Source organism: Oncorhynchus kisutch, linkage group LG10 (assembly GCF_002021735.2).
Source record: "Oncorhynchus kisutch isolate 150728-3 linkage group LG10, Okis_V2, whole genome shotgun sequence".
In the NCBI taxonomy this organism is placed as follows: Eukaryota; Metazoa; Chordata; class Actinopteri; order Salmoniformes; family Salmonidae; genus Oncorhynchus; species Oncorhynchus kisutch.
The window spans coordinates 29086937-29111855 of NC_034183.2; the positions used below are offsets into that span (position 1 = coordinate 29086937).

Consider the following 24919-nt stretch of genomic DNA (forward strand, 5'->3'; position numbering starts at 1 on the left):
GATTGATAAAGTGTTTATGGATTGGTCTCAGACTCTGGAGCATAATCCAGAGTCTGAGATCTGGCACGTGCGCCAAATACCAACAGTGAAATTTTAAAGTAAAAAATAGGTATTAGGTGAACAATATTCATGCGAGTGTATGCAAGCAAGAAATAGAGTACATTTATTTGAGTTGGTTGAATAGAAAGTGTGTGTGTGTGTGTGTGGGTGTGTGTGTGTTGTGAGGAAGAGAGCAGAACGTGTGTCTATGTTGGCAGGCGTCATTAGACCACAGGAGTGTGAAGGAGGAAAATGAGGTCCTGATGTTCAGGATGATGATCTGAATACAAATTAAGCCCTGTGACACACACACACACACACACACACACACACACACACACACACACACACACACGCAAACTGTCTCCTTCCATATAAATCATAATACATTTCAGTCGACACCAAATGTTGCTCAACAGTTTTTCTTGTGAGTGGGGAGATGTGCTTCGTATTTTCTTACAACATCTTCTGTGTTTTTCCGTCTGAGGGCATAACTCATAAGACAGGGATCAAATGTCAGCTTGTGATTTACCCACTCCTCTCCTGGAACCAGGTCACTGAGGACAGCAAATCAATCCTGAAGAACTTCCAAATGATTAAAACCCTCCAGCTGTGTTTGACCATTGTTTTTCCACTGGTGACCAGTAGTGACATTGAGCTGGGCTTCTGGACCTTGGGTCAAAGGGAGAGGCAGGCGGAGCCAACATCCAGTATCTTACGGGTCCAAAACGAAAAGTAGGATAAAAGCATGATAAACCAAAGTTAGGGTTGAAGTTGGGGATAGGGTTCAATAATGTATGTAAACCCTGGATTATTGATGCTATGTTTTGGCCAGGCTTTGAGAGAGGCTTTGAAGACACCGGTCGGCCATATTGGCACTTCCCAGAAGAAGCAGTCCTCCGTAGGAATGAATGGAATTCTACAGTACTTGAATGAAAGGTTTCAAGGACAAAATTACATGTATTTAAGTATTTTTTGTAAGTATTTTTTTATTTTTGTTGTTGTAGTGTTGTTGTAGTGTGAACAATAACATTAAAACTTCCTAAAACTTCTTAAAAATTATACTTTAAGGATTTAGTTTTTAATAAAAATATGCATTAAGGTGTCTTCATTTACTTCATGATTCTATATGTGTTATTTCATAGCTGTGACGTCTTCACTATTATTCTATAATGTCGAAAATAGTACAAATAATGAAAACCCTTCAATGAGTAGGTGTTCTAAAACTTTTGACTGGTACTGTATAAAAACATGAATGGATAGCATACGATCATCGATTCAATTTGGCTACCTAGGCCTACAAACATTTACAACAAATAGCAAAAGAACAATAATCACAAGAATGGCGATAGGTCAAAGTCTACGTCGAGATCAAAGGGAGCAAGGGTCTTTAAATTAAAGATCCAGGCAGCCTCTCATTTTAACAATAAATTATCGAGGTCACCCCCTCTCCTAGGGAGTGTGACGCGTTCGATGCCGATATGACGTAGGGACGAAATAGCGTGGTTCGCTTCCAAAAAGTGGGCCGCAACTGGTACGTCGAGTTTTTGCACCTAACGCTGGACTAATTGCACTTAGCACTTGCACTATGAAACTGCAATTACCCAGCCTATTTGCTCGTAAATATCCTTTGCTGTTTTTTTATGTGATATGTTTTATGGCTGCTGCTAAACGATTTGCTTCTCTGAGGACATTAAAGTTTTCTGAATCTGAATCGGAACGTCCATATCCCAGTTCCAACGCTAACCTCAACCACAACCACAACCCTAACCTCAACTACAACCATTGCTCCAGGGTCGCTGTCAATAATGTCTGATCCCTGGCTCTGACCCCACTCTCCGGGGTTGTCTCATGGGGAGTGAGATTTGCAAAAAACATACATACATACACTTGTACATGTGTGAAATATGACAAATGTACCTAATTGTCTTATTTTTCCCGGTTCAAACCTAACAGTAACTCTAACCCTTAACCTAGACTAGGTTTGATTATCACGTCTAAACTGTGGACAGACTGTGGTGTGGTGTGGTATGTCTGTGGGTCCAGCTACCTGTGAGGGACACAGCCTACCTCAGTGGTCCAGGGACACTGGCACGAGCTGTGAGATTTAGGTGCGTATCTCTTGCTCCCCCATGTGGTCGAAATAATAAACGCACTACAGGAAAAAATGGCGACCTCCGTGTGTGTACGGTGTCAATGATCAACTAACGTTTGCACATGTTATTGTCAAAGGACCCGGATAGTCAAACGATAAGAATTATATGGAGCGAAATGCCAACTTGGTATCCATCTTAAACGACAACAGAGTTGCGTGAAAACGTGAGTTTTGCACCAAAATACCTTCAAATTATCTTGCTAGCATAGCTAGCTAACTTAGCTTTGAAATCAACTAACAGCCGCACAGACAGTTGCATGCTCTGTCTAGAATAATGTTACTAGCTAACTAGTTAGCCGGTCTATCAAATATTTGTATAACTAAACCATTGTTCTATCGGTGGGTCTATTGCCCAGCCGTGTTGTTGTTTTGACAAGGCCAAGGGTGTATTCATTAGGCCAGTTCTATTGCAAAACGTTTTGCAACAGAACCCGTTTAGTTCCATTCTGTTCTTGAAGTTGTTACACATGTTTTGTTGTTTTGTCTCTGTACTCCAGCATTTTGGATTGAAAATAATACAGTGACTATGAGATTGAAGTGTAGACTTGTCAGCTTTAATGTGAGGGTATTGTGTCATTTTGGAGTCACCTTTATTGTAAATAAGAATGTAATATGTTTCTAAACACTTCTACATTCATGTGAATGCTACCATGATTACGTGATTAGGCCCCCATGAAGAAAGAAGCCACTGCTCCAAAACCGCCATTAAAAAAGACAGACTACGGTTTGCTACTGCACATGGGGACAAAGATCATACTTTTTGGAGAATAATGCTCTGGTCTGATGAAACAAAAATAGAACTGTTTGGCCATAATGAACATCGTTATGTTTGGAGGAAAAAGGGGGAGGCTTGCAAGCCGAAGAACCTCATCCCAACCGTGAAGCACGGGGGTGGCAGCATCGTTGTGGGGGTGCTTTGCTGCAGGAGGAACTGGTGCACTTCACAAAATAGATGGCATCATGAGGTAGGAAAATTACGTGGACATATTGAAGCAACATCTCAAGACATCAGTTAAAGCTTGGTCGCAAATGGGTCTTCCAAATGGACAATGACCCCAAGCATATTTCCAATGTTGTGGCAATTAAGGACAACACAGTCAAGGTATTGGAGTGGCCATCACAAAGCCCTGACCTCGATCCTATAGAACATTTGTGGGCAGAACTGAAAAAGTGTGTGTGAGCAAGGAGGTCTACAAACCTGACTCAATTACACAAACTCTGTCAGGAGGAATGGGCCAAAATTCACCCAACATTGTGGGAAGCTTGTGGAAAGCTACCCGAAACGTTTGACCCAAGTTAAACAATTTAAAGGCAATGCTGCCAAATACTAATTGTGTATGTAAACACAGAAATAAAAGCTGAAATGAATCATTCTCTCTACTATTATTCTGACATTTCACATTCTTAAAATAAAGTGGTGATCTAACAGATCTAAGACAGGGACTTTTTTACAAGGATTAAATGTAAGAAATTGTGAAATACTGAGTTTAAATGTATTTGGCTAAGGTGTATGTAAACTTCTGACTTCAGCTGTACGTATTTAGACCCTTTACTCAGGACTTTGTTGAAGCACCTTTGGCAGCGATTACAGCCTTGAGTCTTCTTGGGTATGACACTACAAGCTTGGCACACCTGTATTTGGGGAGTTTCCCATTCTTCTCTGCAGATCCTCTCAATCTCTGTCACGTTGGATGGGGAGCATCGCTGCACAGCTATTTTCAGGTCACTCCAGAGATTTTCAATCACGTTCAAGGTCTCTGGCTGGGCCAATCAAGGACATTCGGAGACTTGTCCCAAAGCCACTCCTGCATTGTCTTGGCTATGTACTTAGGGTGGTTGTCCAGTTGGAACTTGAACCTTTGCCCCAGTCTTAGGTTCTGAGTGCTCTGGAGCAGGTTTTCATCAAGGATCTCTGTACATTGCTCTGTTCATCTATCCCTCAATCCTGACTAGTCTCCCAGTCCCTGCCGCTGAAAAACATCCCAACAGTCAGATGCTGTCACCACAATGCTTCACTGTAGGGATGGTGCCAGGTTTCCTCCAGATGTTGCGCTTGGCATTCAGGCCAAAGAGTTCAATCTTGGTTTCATTGAACCAGATAATCTTGTTTCTCATGGTCTGAGCATCCTTTACTGAGGAGTGTCTTCTGTCTGGCCACTCTACCATAAAGGCCTGATTGGTGGTGCTGCAGAGATGGTTGTCCTTCTGGAAGGTCCTCAGATCTCCACAGAGGAACTCTGGAGCTCTGTCAGAGTGACCATCGGGTTCTTGGTCACCTCCCTGACCAAGGTCCTTATCCCACGATTGCTCAGTTTCGGGCTGCCAGCAATAGTATGAGGTGGTTCCAAACTTCGTCCATTTAAGAATGATGGAGACCACTGTGTTCTTGGGGAACTTCAATGCTGCAGAAATGTTTTGATACCCTTCCCCAGATCTGTACCTCAACACAATCCTGTCATGGAGCTTTACTGACACTTCTTTCGACCTCATGGCTTAGTTTTTGCTCTGACATGCACTGTCAACTGTGGAACCTTATATAGACAGGTGTATGCCTTTCCAAATCATGTAAAATCAATTGAATTTACCACAGGTGGACTCCAATCAAATTGTAGAAACATCTCAAGGATGATCAATGGAAACAGGATGCACCTGAACACAATTTTGAGTCTCATAGAAAAGGTTCTGAATACTTATGTAAATAAGATATTTCAGAGTTTTTTGGAAACAAATCTAAAAACATGTTTTTGCTTTGTCAATATGGGGTATTGTGTGTAGATTGAGGACTTTTTAAAAATGTAATCCATTTTTAGAGTAAGGCTGTAACATAACAAAATGTGAAAAAGGGAAGTGGTCTGAATACTTTCCCAATGCACTGTATATCATGAATTTATATGTCCAAAAATTTAAATGATGGATTCTAGCTTTATGGAAGGGCTTCAGTAGACGTTAAATCCGACTGACCCTGAAACCAAATGCCAATGTCATCTCATTGTTGACTTTGCTCTGTGATGTGGTCTCTTCTGCAGGGCAGGGGCATGTCCAGGCTGTGTGTGGTGTGTGGGGGCTCCAGGGGCATTGGCAGGGCTGTATCAAAGCTGCTGGCAGAGAGAGGCTGCAGGGTTGCTGTGGTGTCCAGGAACCAGGATGCTGCTCAGGCCACTGTGGTGTCCCTCGCTGGAGGTACAGTATTATACCTGCAGGGGTGTCATGCACCTCTTAGTAGGGCTCTGCTGTTCACAGTCTAACCCAGCGTTTCCCAAGTTTGGGGTCACAACCGCATGTGGGGTTGCCTAATTAAAAAATGTGTAGCAAGAGAATTGCGCTTGTTTCATAGAATCAGGGTTACATCGGTAAACTCCGGTAGCCGCTAGATGCGGTTGTCATAAACGGCACGTTTTCTGTTTTCTTCCAAAAAATTTCTTACTATCTTTTGAACCATTTAAGCTGCAAAATATAATGAGCCCATCAATGAAAGATAAGACTCTCAGGAACACAGAGTGGACAGGGCCTGGCACTAAATACGACTGGGAGAAAAATAAGGTACAGGCTAGTTTTTCAACACAGAACATCATACAAAATGATTGACTGATGATCTACTGAACCTCTGTCAATTCTGTCACTTCAAACCATACTTCCTTCATATTTAAATACTGTGAAAAGTACTGTCAGAATGATTTGTAATAAACTGTCATAGCCCAATTTAAAACAGTTAACATTGGCCGTTGATTACATAACTTATTTTTACATGGTGGGATGGGGTCGCACATTTTTTTTAAATATCAAAATGGGGTCATGGACCAAAAAGATTTGGGAACCCCTATTCTAACCAGATGATTAGGCTTGTGCCACATTCACTTATGCTGTTTATTAGGCCTAAACACAGTTGTAGTTTTCGGTTTACCTTATGTTTAACCAATCTCTCGTTTTCTAGCTGACCATATGGCCTTTAGTTGTGACGTCTCCAAAGGAGAGGAAGTTCAGAATATATTTGAGACGATCCAGAAGACCTGTGGAAACGTCTCATACCTGGTCAATGCAGCTGGTATCAACAGGTGCGTGCGAAATACTTGCATGAATCAGTACTCGTACAGGTTAGTTTCATACCTTCAGAACTCCCATGATAGTCCTAAGCCGGTGAGCTTGCATGTATATAAAAAATGTAGTCATCCATCTCCTGTGTGTGTGTGTGTGTGCAACTTCCTGTCTTTGTGTGTGTGTTCAGGGATGGTCTGTTGCTGAGGACCAGGCCCGAGGACATGGTGGCTCTGCTTCATACCAACCTACTGGGGAGCATGTTGACATGCAAGGCAGCGCTACGGAGCATGCTCCACACCCAGGGAGGGGCCATTGTCAACATAGGTACTGTTACTGTACACTGCCTTCGGAAAGTATTCGGACCCCTTGAATTTTTGTTACGTTACAGCCTTATTCTAAAATGGATGAAATAAATAAAACATCCTCAGCAGTCTACACACAATACTCCATAATGACAAAGTAAAAACAGGGTTTTAGAAATACCATATTTACGTATGTATTCAGACCCTTTACTATGAGACTCAGGTGCATCCTGTTTCCAGTGATCATCCTTGAGATGCTTCTACAAATTGATTGGAGTCCACTTATGGTGAATTCAATTGATTGGACATGATTTGGAAAGGCACACAGTTGACAGTGCATGTCATAGCAAAAACCAAGCTATGAGGTTGAAGGAATTGTCCGAAGAGTTCCACATATGATTGTGTCGAGGCACAGATCTGGGGAAGGTTACCAAATTATTTCTACAGCTTTGAAGGTCCCCAAGACCACAGTGGCCTCCATCATTCTTAAATGGAAGAAGTTTGGAACCACCAAGACTGGCTGCCCGACCGAACTGAGCAGGGAGCTGACCAAGAACCCGATGGTCACTCTGACAGAGCTCTAGAGTTCCTCTTTGGAGATGGGAGAACCTTCGAAGGACAACCATCTCTGCAGCACTCCACCAATCAGGCCTTTATTGTAGAGTGGCCACTCCTCAGTAAAAGACACATGACAGCCCACTTGGAGTTTGCCAAAAGGCATCTAAAGACTGAATGCCAGGCGCCACGTCTGGAGGAACCTGGCACCATCCCTACAGTGAAGCATGGTGGTGTCAGCATCATGCTGTGGAGATGTTTTTCAGTGGAAGGGACTGGGGAAACTAGTCAGGATCGAAGCAAATATGAACGCCTCAAAGTACAGAGAGATCCTTGATGAAAACTTGCTCCAGAGGGCTCAGGCTGGGGCGAAGGTTCACCTTTCAACAGGACAAGGACCTTAAGCACACAGCCAAGACAACGCTGTAGTAGCTTCGGGACAAGTCTCTGAATGTCCTTGAGTGGACTTGGACCCGATTGAACATTTCTGGAGAGACCTGAAAATAGCTGCGCAGCAATGCCTCCCATCCAACCTGACAGAGCTTGAGAGGATCTGCAGAGAAGAATGGGAGAAACTCCCCAAATACAGGTGTGCCAAGATTATAGCGTCATACCCAAGAAGAACTGCCAAAGGTGCTTCAACAAAGTACTGAGTAAAGGGTCGGAATACTTATGCAAATGTGATATTTCCGTAATTTTTTAAAAATATATACATTTGCCAACATTTCTAAAAACCTGTTTTTGCTTTGTCATTATGGGGTATTGTGTGTAGATTGATGAAGGAAAAAACTATTTAATATATTTTAGAATAAGGCTGTAACTTAACAAAATGTGGAAAAAGTCCAGGGGTCTGAATACTTTCTGAATGCACCGTATGTCCAGCCCCTTCACACTACTGAGTTACTAACCTAACGTAGCAGACGTAGAGGAAAGCGCCTGAGCAGGGTTCCCACATCCGGTTTTAAGTGAAAAGGAAGCTAGGTTGAATTTGCTGTATCCCTGAAAACAGGATACATCCTGTTATTGACAACTCCGCTCAGGGTGCTGAGATACCAGATGCATTCTATGTTGCCATTTGGCCACAAGGTGGTGGTTGTGGTCCAGGGAATAAACAATCTCTCACTTCACTTTACGTTGAGTTAGCCAAATCACTGTGCTCATGGTTGTGATTTGTGTGTACTGTAGGCTCTGTGGTGGGGTTGAAGGGGAACGCAGGTCAGTGTGTGTACAGCGCCAGTAAAGCAGGTCTGGAGGGCTTCACTCGCTCCCTGGCCAAGGAGGTGGCCTCGCGCAATGTCAGAGTTAACCTGCTGGCTCCCGGTATGGAGCTGTCTCTTCCTCTTTTCTTTACTGCTCCTCTCTCTCTTTCATCTATTGTCTGCTTATTCTCCTCAACTTCTCTCCTGTCTTGTCCTAGCCTTTGTACTCCTGTGTATGCTTCAGCCATTTCCTTCATCATTGTCATGCTAAAATAGAAACAGACTTGTACTGCACCTAGGATATTGGTTTCCAATGTCCTCTCAGTTCGAATTCAGTTTTCTCCTGATGCTGACCCTCCCTTATCTTTTCTCCTTTCTCCTAGGTTTCATTCGAACAGACATGACAGTGGGGCTGAGGGAAGGGGAGGGGGTGCGGACCATCCCCCTGGGGAGGTTTGGGGAGCCTGAGGAGGTGGCCAAGGCTGTTCTTTTCCTCCTGGAGTCTCCCTACATCACAGGACAGGTGCTGGTGGTGGACGGAGGGCTGCAGCTGGCCATGTAGGGAGGCCCTTGACCCCTCTATATACACCTAGTGCCCACTATACCTCCTAACACTGTCAGCTGGGTGGTTTAGAGACTCTCAGCCTGCCTCTTGGATGAGAATTACAATGGAGAGTTCTGTGTTTTCCAGAATATGAATGTTTCAGCTTAGGATGGGCTGGGTTCATGCATAGGAAAGGGATAAATATCTGGTTTTTATCTATACTGAACAAAAATATACACGCAACATGTAAAGTGATCCCAGAAATTTTCAATTTGCACAAAAAGTGTATTTCTCTCAGATGTTGTGTGGTGAGATGTATTTCTCTCAGATGTTGCTTGACCTTGTAATAGTCAGGGCCAGAGATATTTATACCTGTGTATGGTTCATGTAATACTGTTGCCCCTATCTGTACACAGTGCTGAGTCACAGGGTACTGCAGGGTGTGAGTGACAGTTTTTCATGACTAACACTGCTGACTCCACTGTGTCTGACTCAGTCTGGCCCTCCACGCTCCTGAGGCCTTAACTTTGATCAGCAGATTTAATGCTATTACTCTTTCCATGACTTGTAGGCACCTAGTGCTGACCAAAGCTCTCATGTTTCACTCTCCCACTCCCCTGGGGCACCGCGACACAGTGCAGGCCCCAACCGCCGCCCCCCCTTGAGCTCAGCCCTGGAGGGGCCCAGAGAGGGGGTATGGATGTCTGACTAGGCAGGTCTGACTGCCTGCCTAGTGCCTACAGCTGGAGGGGATTTTTAGCCAATGGAATGTTTTGAGGGTCCAGTTACAGCTCAGGATCGGTGGTGCAAATGGATGGGGTCAGAGGTGACTGTCATGCTCAGTGTGGAGATTTGAAATGCTGTGATCTCATCTATTATTTCCTCCAGTGGAGAGACATTTCACCTCACTGGAGTGTGCTGCCCAGTCCCCTCACACACACAGCTCCAGGGTGCTCAACAGTCACATATATTTACACGTCATTAGAAGCTTTCATGGATCTGGGGCATCTGCACTCATCTGCTGTCTATCATGTGACCTAAGATCAAGGTGGAGACAATGTAAACTAGGGATCAAGGTCAAATCTGATAAGAATTCTCAATAAAGAAAGGCATTTCCCCTGTGATGAATGATATGGCTGCTGGGTAAGTTTTGTATGGAATTGATTTGAGCAGTCTCCTACTGTCTCCTCACTCAACATAAACACAGTACCTCTAGACACTTAGGTTGTTTTATTATCTTTCATAAACTAATGTAATATCATGAGAACATTCCATATACAGGCATAGAAATCAAAAAGGTGTCCTATATGTTTGTGACTGATCACAGTAATGGCAGGATGAAACATGCTGTGAACAGATACAGCAAAATAAGCCTATTTAATAATGCAGTAGTGAGAGAAAATATATCATTACTTATTTCAATACAATTCTGTGTATATCTTTTCCCTTGACAGCTTTGCTATAATTAATAATAATAGTCATTTGTTATAAGTGCCTCATAAAAACATGGACAGACATTGTGACTGAAATAGGCCCAAGTGATCTTTTAAGGCAATATATATATTGTTTCAAAAAGTGTCATATTTTAATACAGACAGGATTATGTTTTGTCATTGAACATTTGAGAGAGAAAAAAATCACTAATATAATTTATGTCAAGTTTCTTGGGAAAGATTTCTCATACAAAAATAAAGCAGACAATCTGTGGTGTGTGATCAATCAACTGGAGCCATTATTAGGACTGTCTCACGTCTGAAGATTTTAAACTTAAAAAATAAACCAAAGAAAATAACTGATCTCCAAAATCAGTCATAACCATCATTTCGTCATCAACATAGTCAATTTCTTCTTTGTCATCTACAGTGAATTCTATTCCAAAAAACTTGCTTTCCTCTGTCCTTGACTTCCACTCACGGATCACACAGTTCACAAGCGTTGAAGTGACTGTTGTCACTGGGCTGAGACTGATCACCTGGGCATCCTGGCCCAGGATAACCCCACTTCCTGTCCCTGTTACAGTCAACCTTCACACACCAGTACCTCCTAGCCAGTCATTCCCTCTCTATCCATCAATCAATCACTGAAGTTACCATGGTAACGGTGAGAGCTCTCAACGGTGTCCGAGTAATTCAGCCAACATTCTCTTTCACAACTCATCTCATCACTAAATAGTTTGAACTTTCAAGGTCATTTGACCTGACAAAAAAAAAAAAAAAAAAAGGATGTAAGTCCTTATCGATGGTATTTGTGCTAAATGTTGAACCTGACAATGCTGATATCTATGGTATTGTGCTATTAATAACTAAAACCAGACTCTATTTATATCCATGTTGTGCTATATTACCAAGACTATGCTGTGATAACCATATAAAAGAACAACTTTGTGTTTTGCGGTCTCTCTTTCATCTCCCAACAGTCCAGGGAAACATGACGTGTGGCTACCATGCTTTGGACTTTCCATACCTTTACATTGAGTCCAAAGTCTGTCCTGTTTCTATATATCTCTACCCCTATAATTTGGTGCCTTTGTTGGGGGAGTATTTCATAAGTAAGGCATCAATTTAGATAGAGCATTACAAATGGCACCATTGTCACATGCATAATAACACTACTTTAGACTTTAAAATATATATATATATTTTTTTACAAAGAGTTCATGTGAGAGATATCTTAGGCACTTAAGAGGTGACCCCCTTGTGTGGTTATGGTAGTGTTACTTTGAGAACTAATTTACCAACATTCAAGTCTTCTTCACTTCCACCACCCATTATCCGAAAATATATTGTTTTAATGGACCACAGAATTGCAAACAAACTTCAATGGCCACCAAGGGTAGATTCCTCTGGCTCCTATGGTAGTTCCTATTCCTATGGTTGATAAAATGGAACCATATTTTTATTAAATCTTTATTTGACTAGGCAAGTAAGTTAAGAACAAATTCTTGGGTTAACTGCCTTGTTCAGGGGTAGAACGACAGATTTGTACCTTGTCAGCTCGGGATTCGATCTAGCAACCTTACTAGTTGGGTTACTAGCCCAACGCTCTAACCACTAGGCTACCTGCCACCCCATCTGATCCTAAGTTGGGATCCATGTTTCATTGACACTGAGATATTATGGGGTGTCACGTTGCCCGTCATCCATCTTCCAAAATAGTATCTGTGGGATTGTCGTAATACGCCTCAGATGGAGGGCGTTACATTTACCCCTATATGTCTGGGGAGAACGGGGGTTGGTGCTTGTAGCACTGGGGATCAGTTTTAAGGCATTAGGGGCTTGAGTGGGGTGTGTGAACCCCACTGGTCTCTACAGGTCATCACTCTCCACCAGGCCTCCAGGCTGCAGGGGGCTGGAGTCAGGGAAGAAGGCTGCCTTCACGTCCAGTCCTCTCTCTGTCAGAGCTGCATAGCGACTCGTAGACGGACGCACCTTCTTAGGCTTGGGAGTGTTGGGCTGCTGCCACTGAGCTGAGGACGGAACATAGGTGGAAGAGATGAGAACAGAGACAGTAACAGTGATTTAGCCTTTTACATTTGGTCCTGTGTGTTTGGAGGGTATATAATATTCGGTTGGTTTGTGTGGACACAGAGAAAGACATTGGTGTCTGGGGGACTTACTGTGGACGTCGAGTCGTGCGGTGCTGGACACGATGCCAGCGTCATTTTTGGCTGACACGGTGTACCAACCAGCATCCTCCTTCATGGCTGGCTGGATGATCATACACAGGTAGCCACAGTTGTCCTGGTGCATGCTGGGAAACAGTTCAACACACTCCCTCAGGACAGAGTTTCACCAACTGTTACCATATCATCAATATCTCTATAATTTGCAGGTCCAGTTTAAGAGGCTGCTTACCAATAATATTGCTACACTACTTCCTTTGACTGTTATTGGACTTATATAATACAAGCCATAGACGGTGAATGGTAGAGCTGACTTACCTGATCCTGTCTGTATTGTGAGTGAAAGACTCGTTCTCTTTCTTCCAGAAGATCTTTGGGTTGGGGACAGCCGACACACGGCACTCCAGACGTACAGGGTTACCCTCGGCAACAGCAGTGTTCTGCAGCTTCTCGATGAACGAAGGAGCCTTGTGAATCTCTTTGGCTGGAGACAAGAGAGAGACCACGGTCAGTCAATAGTATATCAAACTATGACGTATTGTGATAAGTACTACGGTATTTGCATCAACAAATAAAAATAGACAAAGTGCCCTTATATCTGAAAAGACATCAAAAATATTATGGCCCGTGCTTGACTTGGAGTACCAACACCTCAAATGTTCTACTGCTTGAGCTCCTGTTCCTCTTATAGAATAGTAGCTCAAATGTATTGTGGAGCTCCTGCACCTAAATATAAACAGTACCGGTACCCAAAATAAGTACAGGAACCTATTTCAGTCCAAGTCAAGCACAGATTATGGGTACTTTCCTATGACAATGTTTTAATGTTGTTCATCTGTCTATACTTATACATCTATGTACTGTATGGGTGTCTACCTGCGACAATGAGTTCCAGGTTGAAGGAGTTCTGTCCCGCGCGGTTGCTAGCGATGCAGGTGTAGATGCCTGCGTCGCGGCTGGACACGGGCTCGATGACCAATGAGTGTACGCCATTCTCCCTCACTAGCATCTTGTGGGCGGAGTCAGGACGGATGGTCTGACCATTCAACTGCCAGATCAGATCTGGTGTAGGCAAGCCACTCACCTAGAGGGGGCAACACAACACATACTCAATGACTCATTCATCACACTGTGTTATTTATACAGTGATGTGATGATTTGAATCTAGATGGAGCATGACTCTATCTGCAGTGTATATGTGCTGGTATATATTTGCATTGTGAGTACAGTAATATGGTGTGTCTCTGTCTGCAGTGAGAGCAGCCGTGTTTTATTGTTGCTTGTCTGGAGTCTCCCGGTCGCCTGCATGTTTTCTCATGAGAACTGCCTGGCCTTTAAAAGGACCCGTCTCTCTTTTCAGCACCCGCTGCATACCCCACACCTTCCCCTCCCTCAGGTCTGACCAGTAGAGCCTGTGTGTGTGTGTGCGTGTGCGTGTGCGTGCGCGTGTGTGTGTGTGTGTGTGTGTGTGTGTGTGTGTGTGTGTGTGTGTGTGTGTGTGTGTGTGTGTGTGTGTGTGTGTGTCCGGCCTTGACTGTATTGAGTGCTGGAAGAAGAATTTATACATTTTTGGTTGAACAACATGGTTCAGCCTGACTGCAGAACAATTCCTGTAGTTGAGACACTATTGGCATGGAAAGTTTGGAAACCCACAAACGATTTGGAAATAAATATAGTCTATAAATATAATTGACATTCAGAGCCCCAAGACATTGGAGACTCACTGTGTTTATTTTTTGGAAGAGTATAAAAAGAGAGTCTTTTTATAGCGTGTGAAATCCGTGTATGGTGCTGTTTGGTTGTATTACAGTTTTGTAACATAGTTTTCTAACGGTCTGACCGCACAGGGAGGATTAGTGACCAAGGGAGAAAGAGAGAAAAGGGGACAGGGAAAGAGAAAACAAAGGGAAGGAGAGTGTGGAGAGAGACAGAATTGCAGAAAGAGTGAGAGAGGGATCCCCGTAATCCTAGCAAAATGACCCCAGGATTTCCCCTCCTCTTGCGCTCTGTCTGAGCCATTCATCATGAAAGAAGAAATTAAATATATAGCCCGCAGTTTTTTCTTCCCCAGTATATGGAATTAATGGGGAGGACACCTTCCTCAGGCCCCCAGACACTCCTCATCACTGACACATACATACAATTAGAGGGTGGATCTGCACTGCTTTCCTCCATTTTCTATGATTTACTATTTGTTGAACACCAGGGTTAATTTTGGAAAGTTGGAATGTTCCTTTTAGGAATTCTTAGAACCGGCACTGCTTCCAGTAATGAAAAAGTTTCCAGTCCTCCATAAACACCAGGCCTATAATGGTAGAATCCTAAAGGTGTGGCTGTAGTTGAAGAGGTCAAGGAGAGGTGGGTTCAGTGTTAAGGGGGCGTGGTCTCACCTTGCAGTCCATCCGACAGAGCCTGCTCTCCTGGACGATGAGGTCACCGGGCGCCTGCAGGAAGTGGGGGCGGAAGTGACGCTCCTGGATATTCTCGTTCTCATCACCACTGTCCCTGGACCGAGACCTAGGTCTAAGAGAGGGAGGCAGAGCAATAATTTTACACCTAACAGAACCCAGTACTCCCACTACCAGCACCCTGTCTCTCCGTTTTGGAACTCTATGGTGGGTCATGACCCCAGGCATTCCCTGTCCTCCTGCACTATCACCACAATGACATCACCATCCCTCCGCACAATGTAAATACACCCGAGCTGTGCAGAGCAGAGCGAGGGGAAGAGAGAGGGTAAGAAGGAGAGAGATAAAGGGAGAGGGAGGTACTGATGGATATCTTCAAAAGCTTCCCTCAGACAAATGAAGGACATATCTGGGAGTGTCTGTGTACAGATCAGCTTTCCGTAATGCATGTGCGTGTGTGCGTGTGTGCGTGTGTGTGTGTGTGTGTTCATTCAGGTGTGGGCGTGTTATTATACGTGGGACAGGTATTATGCAGAACAAATATTACACCTATCAATCTAACAGAGCAGAACCAACAGGTGTTTCCGCCCTCTCACGCTACACTATTCACCTCACATAAAAATGTCAGCACAATGATTTAACACACACTAGTATCAACAATACTGTACATAACTCTTTTAAAATGTCATAGTAATGGTAGTTTGGAATTGATGTTCATACACCTGGTATCATTGTGAATATGAACATTTAGGCAATAGCTTGACCGGTGGTTAGGCTGGCCAAAAGTAGGCTCCATGAAAAGTTCAATACTGGTCATATAACCGTGTGTCAGTGTAGGTTATCAGTGAATTTATGTAAATCATAAAGCTCATCTGCATTTCCTGCGATGCAGGTATTGTAGTCTCCTTCTGTGTCAGGTATTGTAGTCTTCCTGTACCTGCGAGCATGTCCAGGTGCAGAGCGCTGGCTCCTCCCTCTCTGGTTCACTGCCTGGACCATCATCCTGCCAGTACAGCTCACCCTCCCCTGAGATAGAGAGGGAGAAAGAGAGAGACGTTTGTTCGACATTTATGACTGTTCATACTCAAACTCAACTAAAACCCAACACTTCAGGGAGGAAGTACAATGTGTTGAAGTTGGCCAGGCTCTCAGACAGCCAACAGTACATGAACTCTCGACCCTCATGAAGGCTTTAGTGATTTCCTGTCTCACTCAACGCCTGCTTCCCCTTGCTGGCTGGAGACCCTTATCTTCTCCATGGCTATTATTCTCCAGAACTAATGACTGCTAACAGCATCAGCACCACTGGCTGCCAAACGGCACCACTGGCTGCCAAACGGTTTGGTCCTGATAATGTGCGTGTCCATAGATACAGTGTGTGTATGTCCCTTGTGTACAGTAGATTAGTGTGAAACAACCTGGTGTGAAAGTCTGTGCAGAGTTTTCTACATGGGGTGTGAATGTGTGTGTGTGTGTGTGTGTGTGTGTGTGTGTGTGTGTGTGTGTGTTTTTGTGTGTTGGGTGGGTGGGTCAGGTGTCCTCACCTCGGGGTTACCAGCCATGATGGTGTAGTTGCCGTCATCGTCCAATGAGGCGGCGGCGGTGTGGAGGTTGCAGGTTCCATCAGTGTCGCGGCTGATCCTGTAGTGTTCACTCCTCTTAGAGATCTGCTTCCCATCCTTAAACCAGTAGATCTATAGGGGACAGGATAGACACAACCCAGAGTTACACAATGACCTGCTTCCCATCCTTAAACCAGATCTATAGGGGACAGGATAGACACAACACAGAGTTACACAATGACCTGCTTCCCATCCTTAAACCAGATCTATAGGGGACAGGATAGACACAACACAGAGTTACACAATGACCTGCTTCCCATCCTTAAACCAGATCTATAAGGGACAGGATAGACACAACACAGAGTTACACAATGACCTGCTTCCCATCCTTAAACCAGATCTATAGGGGACAGGATAGACACAACACAGAGTTACACAATGACCTGCTTCCCATCCTTAAACCAGTAGACCTATAGGGGACAGGATATACACAACACAGAGTTACACAATGACCTGCTTCCCATCCTTAAACCAGTAGATCTATAGGGGACAGGATAAACACAACACAGAGTTACACAATGACCTGCTTCCCATCCTTAAACCAGATCTATAGGGGACAGGATAGACACAACACAGAGTTACACAATGACCTGCTTCCCATCCTTAAACCAGATCTATAGGGGACAGGATAGACACAACACAGAGTTACACAATGACCTGCTTCCCATCCTTAAACCAGATCTATAGGGGACAGGATAGACACAACACAGAGTTACACAATGACCTGCTTCCCATCCTTAAACCAGTAGATCTATAGGGGACAGGATAAACACAACACAGAGTTACACAATGACCTGCTTCCCATCCTTAAACCAGATCTATAGGGGACAGGATAGACACAACACAGAGTTACACAATGACCTGCTTCCCATCCTTTAACCAGTAGACCTATAGGGGACAGGATATACACAACACAGAGTTACACAATGACCTGCTTCCCATCCTTAAACCAGATCTATAGGGGACAGGATAGACACAACACAGAGTTAGACAATGACCTGCTTCCCATCCTTTAACCAGTAGACCTATAGGGGACAGGATAGACACAACACAGAGTTACACAATGACCTGCTTCCCATCCTTAAACCAGATCTATAGGGGACAGGATATACACAACACAGAGTTACACAATGACCTGCTTCCCATCCTTAAACCAGTAGATCTATAGGGGACAGGATAAACACAACACAGAGTTACACAATGACCTGCTTCCCATCCTTAAACCAGATCTATAGGGGACAGGATAGACACAACACAGAGTTACACAATGACCTGCTTCCCATCCTTAAACCAGATCTATAGGGGACAGGATAGACACAACACAGAGTTACACAATGACCTGCTTCCCATCCTTAAACCAGTAGATCTATAGGGGACAGGATAGATACAACAGAGTTACACAATGACCTGCTTCCCATCCTTAAACCAGATCTATAGGGGACAGGATAGACACAACACAGAGTTACACAATGACCTGCTTCCCATCCTTAAACCAGTAGATCTATAGGGGACAGGATAAACACAACACAGAGTTACACAATGACCTGCTTCCCATCCTTAAACCAGATCTATAGGGGACAGGATAGACACAACACAGAGTTACACAATGACCTGCTTCCCATCCTTAAACCAGTAGACCTATAGGGGACAGGATATACACAACACAGAGTTACACAATGACCTGCTTCCCATCCTTAAACCAGTAGATCTATAGGGGACAGGATAAACACAACACAGAGTTACACAATGACCTGCTTCCCATCCTTAAACCAGATCTATAGGGGACAGGATAGACACAACACAGAGTTACACAATGACCTGCTTCCCATCCTTAAACCAGATCTATAGGGGACAGGATAGACACAACACAGAGTTACACAATGACCTGCTTCCCATCCTTAAACCAGATCTATAGGGGACAGGATAGACACAACACAGAGTTACACAATGACCTGCTTCCCATCCTTAAACCAGTAGATCTATAGGGGACAGGATAAACACAACACAGAGTTACACAATGACCTGCTTCCCATCCTTAAACCAGATCTATAGGGGACAGGATAGACACAACACAGAGTTACACAATGACCTGCTTCCCATCCTTTAACCAGTAGACCTATAGGGGACAGGATATACACAACACAGAGTTACACAATGACCTGCTTCCCATCCTTAAACCAGATCTATAGGGGACAGGATAGACACAACACAGAGTTAGACAATGACCTGCTTCCCATCCTTTAACCAGTAGACCTATAGGGGACAGGATAGACACAACACAGAGTTACACAATGACCTGCTTCCCATCCTTAAACCAGATCTATAGGGGACAGGATAGACACAACACAGAGTTACACAATGACCTGCTTCCCATCCTTAAACCAGTAGATCTATAGGGGACAGGATAAACACAACACAGAGTTACACAATGACCTGCTTCCCATCCTTAAACCAGATCTATAGGGGACAGGATAGACACAACACAGAGTTACACAATGACCTGCTTCCCATCCTTAAACCAGATCTATAGGGGACAGGATAGACACAACACAGAGTTACACAATGACCTGCTTCCCATCCTTAAACCAGTAGATCTATAGGGGACAGGATAGATACAACAGAGTTACACAATGACCTGCTTCCCATCCTTAAACCAGATCTATAGGGGACAGGATAGACACAACACAGAGTTACACAATGACCTGCTTCCCATCCTTAAACCAGTAGATCTATAGGGGACAGTATAAACACAACACAGAGTTACACAATGACCTGCTTCCCATCCTTAAACCAGATCTATAGGGGACAGGATAGACACAACACAGAGTTAGACAATGACCTGCTTCCCATCCTTTAACCAGTAGATCTATAGGGGACAGGATAGACACAACACAGAGTTACACAATGACCTGCTTCCCATCCTTAAACCAGATCTATAGGGGACAGAATAGACACAACAGAGTTACACAATGACCTGCTTTCCATCCTTAAACCAGTAGATCTTTAGGGGACATAATGACCTATAGAAGTGGATAGGAGTAGGGAGGGAAGGGGGGTATATTATTATATTACATCATATTATACTCCCTCCGTCCTCTATCTATCCTCTCTTTTTCTATCTCTTCCATTCATCTAATGCCTGTCATCACCCAGTCATTACAGAGGCCCTCTGATGCTGCCCGCAGTGGAGGACTCAGAGATGTTAGTACGGCAGGCCACGCCCCTATAACTATACATGTTCCTCCTACTAACAACACCACACATCATCAACTCCACATTATCAGAACAATATGGCAGTACATTAAATGCTTTTCTTGTTTTTGTGAAAATGTTGCCTGCTGAATGCTAGGCTTAATGCTATGCTAGCTATCAATACTCTTACACAAATGCTTGTGTAGCTATGGTTGAAAAGCATTTTTTGAAAATCTGAGATGACAGTGTTGTTAACAAGAGGCTAAGCTTGTGAGCCAATATATTTATTTCATTTCATTTGCGATTTTCATGAATAGTTAACGTTGCGTTATGGTAATGAGCTTGAGGCTATAATTATGCTCCCGGATACGGGATTGCTCGTCGCAACAGGTTAAATAGGTTCAGCATACAACAATACACTATAACTAAATAGTGTAGCAGTGATAATATTGACATTAAATACAATAAAAAAAATACTAGAATACGGCGTCCTGGTATACGAGACCAACGATGAATCAGTCCACTATATTTCCACATCATCACTCTGTGATCTGTGTGACCTCTGACCTTTGGCTTGGGGTCTCCGATGACCTTGCAGGAGAAGGTGACGGGCATGCCCTCAAACACCTTGTAGTGTTTGAGCTTGCTGTCGAAGAATGGCACCACCCCCTGGCCTGTAGAGTCTTCGTCATGCTGCACATCGTCGTCAGACTCCTCCGCTGGAGAGCGCTCCAGACGGAACTCGATCTCACTGATCAGGCGCTGCTCGAAGCTGGACACCTTGTACTCCTGCAGTGCACACAGAGAGGGAGCAGGGTTAACCCCGGGAGACGGAGTTCAAGGAGAATCACTATTACAGGAAGAGCCTGAAATCACAGAGGAACGTGGTCACAGAAAAATCAGATGAACAAGAAGCACACTCTACCAAGAACATTCTGTCACTCATGCATGCTTTGATTTATCCTTTCATTCATTCAAGAACAGTGAGTTACGGAAAACCAAGATTCTCCTTTTCCCATCAGCCATTCCTGTCAACTCTCTATTCCTCCCTCCTTTTCTGTCTATTCCTCTTCTCTCTCTCAATACCTCCTCCACTCTCTTTCAATCTCAATCTCTCACCATCCTGGCCCAGTCTGTTGCGGCAGAGGCAACATCTGGAGAGTAGAGTGTACTGACTGACTGACTGATAATTACAGGCCTAAGACACAGCTGAAGGGTTATGACATCTCAAGGGGAGGCAAAGCTTTGGTAATGGGAGGACTGGAGTATGTTGCCAACGCTCACCAAAGTGTAAATCTATTTCTCTGCCTCTCCCTCAATCCCTGTCTCCCCTCCTTCTCGCAAACTTTTCTCTCTCTCTTCCTCCCCCCCTCCCTTGAATTCTTGTTCTCTCAGTTTCTCTCTGTTTCTCATTCACTCGCTCATGCACGTACACAAACAAGAGACAAGTATATAGGTCATGTGACCCGTAACACACACACACGCACAGCTATGGGTGTAACCCATAGTTCTGATGACAGTGCACCATGTTCATTTTAGCATCTCATGTCTCGTGTTGGAAACAAGCTCATGCAGGCGCCAATACCTGATTGACACATCAAAAGTGACCAATCAACACACTGAGAGTCAATGAATCAACATATACATTAAAAGTAACAGCCATGCACAGGGACAAAGCCTTGGCCATACTTACTGGGTTTCTCATAAACAGTATTGGTCAGTAATTGGGTCAGCTCTGACTGAAGACCACAGGCGGTCAAAAGATATGGAACCACCACAATAACCTTAACAGAACCATGAATGAACTTTTTCCCATCTGCTTTTTGGTCAAATGTATGTTTGTCTTTATCCTTATCAGTTCATTTGCAGGTTCCCAGGCCTGATCCTGTTACGGTCAGTGTGTGTGTGATATAATTATTATCAGTGTGGCTTTGTTGAATGGCTTAAGCACGGGGAGTGACCACACACAGTGAGTGAGAAAGAGAGAGAGGGAGAGAAGGAAAGAGAGAGAGAGAGAGAGAGAGAGAGAGAGAGAGAGAAAGAGGCCTGAATAACCTTTTGAGGGACCGATTCTATATCAGATGAACTGGAGTCCTGCGAAGACATAAAATAATAATGAGGTGTTGCCTCTGTGTTACTGTATGACGTCACGACCTGAGGTCCAACCACACACCAGGAGCGCGTGCATGCACTTACCACAATTCATGAAAGAGTGTGAAACATTGTCAAGTCTTATACCATTTCACATTTCCAAAAAAAACACATATTTTCATCACATATCCTCTGATTTGGAACAGGCAAACTCACAGCCTCAGGCAGAGTAATGCCCAGAGCCATGCAGAGCCGATCTCTATCAGACAGGGAACCAGGCTCAGTCCCATGGGCCTCCAGGCAGCCAGAGCCCAACGTCATCACAGCACAGCAGCACAGACCAGCCCTGACCTCCACAAAACACAGCTGCCACTGTCTGCAGCTGTGTGAGGACAAACTTTGTTTACTTGGCACTGAGGCTTGACTTTAGTCAATGCAACAACTAGGTGTGTGTTCTGCAATGAGGTTTTGTGTTTTGGACATCTTTAAGACTACGTGTTGTATTAATCTGTGTAGCTGTGGTCTATATTTGACACTATCACAGTTCTATACAGCTTTTTAATGTTTCTGAGGGAAACAAATGGCTACATTCAACTCAATTCCAACTGAGTCCGTATCAACACTGTGGAGTCTGCCAGTTTTAATAACAGAGTGTTTTTAAAGAGGGTTCTGTAGGATAGTATTCTGTTCATATCAAAGCTTCATTGCATGCTTTAAATTAAAGTGTTTCCAGTGTAGCCTAAATATAATGTAGCCTTTTTCAATAATAAACATCACAGGCCAGCATTCAGATGGAAAAATAGACTCAGAAATTCAGTAACCCTGCACACCGACACAACTCTGAGTGAAGCGGTGTGACTGACAAATATGACTAATGTAGGTGTGTATGCCACACACATACGCAATACTACAGTGTAGCACAGAGGCGGTGATCCTAGACGTATCCTAGAAGTATTTTGTGACTCTGTGAGTAGTGTGTGAGTCTGCACCTGTCCAGTCCAGCCCAAGTGAGTGTGTGTGTATACTTGTCCAGGTGTGTGTGTGTATACCTGTCCAGGTGTGTGTGTGTGTATACCTGTCCAGGTGTGTGTGTGTGTATACCTGTCCAGGTGTGTGTATACCTGTCCAGGTGTGTGTGTGTATACCTGTCCAGGTGTGTGTGTATATACCTGTCCAGGTTTCTGTGTGTATACCTGTCCAGGTGTGTGTGTATATACCTGTCCAGGTGTGTGTGTGTATACCTGTCCAGGTGTGTGTGTGTGTATACCTGTCCAGGTGTGTGTATACCTGTCCAGGTGTGTGTGTGTATACCTGTCCAGGTGTGTGTGTATATACCTGTCCAGGTTTCTGTGTGTATACCTGTCCAGGTGTGTGTGTATATACCTGTCCAGGTTTCTGTGTGTATACCTGTCCAAGTGTGTGTGTGTATACCTGTCCAGGTGTGTGTGTTCCTGGTATAGTTGCAGCAGCAGCGTACCTGTGTGACTGGCTCCTGGTCCTGCTGCTGTGTGTTTAGTACTGTGGCTGCGTTGTCTGCCCCCAGCAGCCTGCGAGCCATCTTCTCCTCGTAGGTTAACCTCTGGAAGCACCGATTAATGGGTCAGCCGGGGTTAGTGTGTCAGTCGCAACAGCAACACACACTCGTCACAGATATTAATAAGATAGTCTTCCTGAGATACACTTGTGAAATGGATGACATGGGGGGGGGGGGGGATGTTTTGTCCTCTCCAAGTCAAAAGGCTCTTTTGGACTCACTATAGTACCGGGCCTGTTCTAACATCAGCAGAAACGCTGGTCTGTGAACATATCTGTGACATGGTTATGCATGTATTAATGTTTGGGAATGAAACTTGATTGATATTTGACATGAAGGACCACTTGTTAATAATATGTATTAAATAATGTTACAGCAATACCTTAATTCCCGAGTTACCTACAAACACACAGTCATCTACAGTGTTGTGAAGGCACTCTGTAACACACACCTGTTGTCCATTGCTCATGCGCTCCTCCTTAAATCGTAGCTTCCTCTCCAGGTCCTGAATGACAGCATCCTTGGTTCCCTGGATGTCAGAGTCAGAGGCCAGGCGTGGGGTTCCTCTGGACTGCTTCCGGGGGAAAGCACTGCTGACAGAACACAACAACAGACATAGGGTTTAGAACATGGGACCTCAGACCGTTAGTCAACAGTGGCAGCTGTTTCTTTCTACAGTAGATCACATAGCCATGATATGCAATATGCTGTGTGTGTGTGTGTCAGACTGACTAGGAGTTATTTGAACCCTTGATTGAGACAGAATAAGCCACTTCTTTCTGTTTCTCATTCCCTTATCTGAACATGTCCAACTGCAGCCTTCCAGACAGAGTCCTCTTATCTCTCTCCACTGCTGCAGGAATGCCCCGGTGAGGGGAAAACAGACAGAGGAGAGGGCTTGATGAAAAAGAGGGCGAGGGAAGGAAGGAGATGTGGAATTGCCTTAAAGGGGAAGGGGGAGAGCGTGTTTGACAGTGGATGTTTTCTCCAGAAGGCCAGGCATCATCAAGCAGAGCCAGGATTATCTACACAACACCAGATCTCTATCAATTAAATAAACATAAACATGACCGAGCTCACTCTGGGTGCAGTCGACTCATAGTCAGGCCTGGCCTGAGAAGGTAGGGTTTCTTGACTTGAGAAACACTATTGTGTTTTGGAAAATGCCCAGTAGTGTGTGTTGAAATCTCAGCTTTGCATAAACCCTTCAAATAGATGTTGATTTGACTTTGACACACCCTTTATTCTAAAGTCATTGTGTATATTTTTCAGATGACTGGGCAAATATTCTTAACTCACACACACACATTTACACACCCCAGGACACTGAGAGACACGGTGCTCTCTGAGCTGAGTGTCTGTACGAGCCCCTGGCTGGTCTCTGGGTTGTAAATATGCTGAATAAGAATTTAAACAGGCCATCTTCCATCTAGCAGCAGAACTCCAGCCTCCAGCTGCTGCCAGGTGGCAGGCTGTCCTGATGAGAATGGAGGGAGAGGGAGAGCCAGCCTGGCTCCACAGAGACAGACCTGCCACAGGCTGTCCTGATGAGAATGGAGGGAGAGGGAGAGCCAGCCTGGCTCCACAGAGACAGACCTGCCGCAGGCTGTCCTGATGAGAA

At 44.3% G+C, this 24919-nt stretch overlaps 2 protein-coding genes across 15 annotated transcripts in view; one reads left to right on the plus strand and one right to left on the minus strand.

The window, feature by feature from the left end:
* The first annotated feature begins 2139 nt into the window (after positions 1–2139).
* On the plus strand, positions 2140–10552 carry LOC109898013 (carbonyl reductase family member 4). Of its 2 annotated transcripts, XM_020492739.2 has the most exons (6): positions 2140–2358; positions 5221–5374; positions 6126–6246; positions 6417–6553; positions 8272–8406; positions 8669–10552. In XM_020492739.2, the coding sequence occupies exons 2-6, from the start codon at positions 5230–5232 to the stop codon at positions 8845–8847; spliced, it is 717 nt and encodes a 238-aa protein (XP_020348328.1). In that variant the 5' UTR covers positions 2140–2358; positions 5221–5229; the 3' UTR covers positions 8848–10552. The 2 variants fall into 2 exon arrangements, with proteins under 2 accessions (XP_020348328.1, XP_020348329.1); XM_020492740.2 differs by lacking the exon at positions 8272–8406 and having other exon boundaries at positions 2171–2358.
* LOC109898014 (palladin) overlaps positions 10045–24919 on the minus strand; it is a 118953-nt gene continuing 104078 nt past the window's right edge. For 5 of the 13 annotated variants that reach the window (XM_031833452.1, XM_031833453.1, XM_031833458.1 and 2 more), the window contains 11 exons: positions 23750–23891; positions 23242–23343; positions 21729–21767; positions 20241–20462; positions 16404–16553; positions 15797–15885; positions 14842–14974; positions 13328–13535; positions 12770–12935; positions 12446–12579; positions 10391–12295 (listed from right to left, as the gene is read on the minus strand). In XM_031833452.1, the coding sequence (XP_031689312.1) occupies positions 12135–12295; positions 12446–12579; positions 12770–12935; positions 13328–13535; positions 14842–14974; positions 15797–15885; positions 16404–16553; positions 20241–20462; positions 21729–21767; positions 23242–23343; positions 23750–23891 (1546 nt within the window). In that variant the 3' untranslated portion in view covers positions 10391–12134. Of the gene's footprint in view, positions 12296–12445; positions 12580–12769; positions 12936–13327; positions 13536–14841; positions 14975–15796; positions 15886–16403; positions 16554–20240; positions 20463–21728; positions 21768–23241; positions 23344–23749; positions 23892–24919 lie in introns of all 13 variants that reach the window. The other 8 variants (XM_031833456.1, XM_020492741.2, XM_031833462.1 and 5 more) reach the window with 4 other exon arrangements.

Coding starts and splice junctions, on each gene's coding strand:
- LOC109898013 (XM_020492739.2), top strand. CDS start 5,230: ATGTCCAGGCTGTGTGTGGTGTGTGGGGGCTCCAGGGGCATTGGCAGG. Junction 5,375..6,125: donor TGTGGTGTCCCTCGCTGGAG/GTACAGTATTAT, acceptor CTCGTTTTCTAG/CTGACCATATGGCCTTTAGT. Junction 6,554..8,271: donor AGGGGCCATTGTCAACATAG/GTACTGTTACTG, acceptor TGTGTACTGTAG/GCTCTGTGGTGGGGTTGAAG.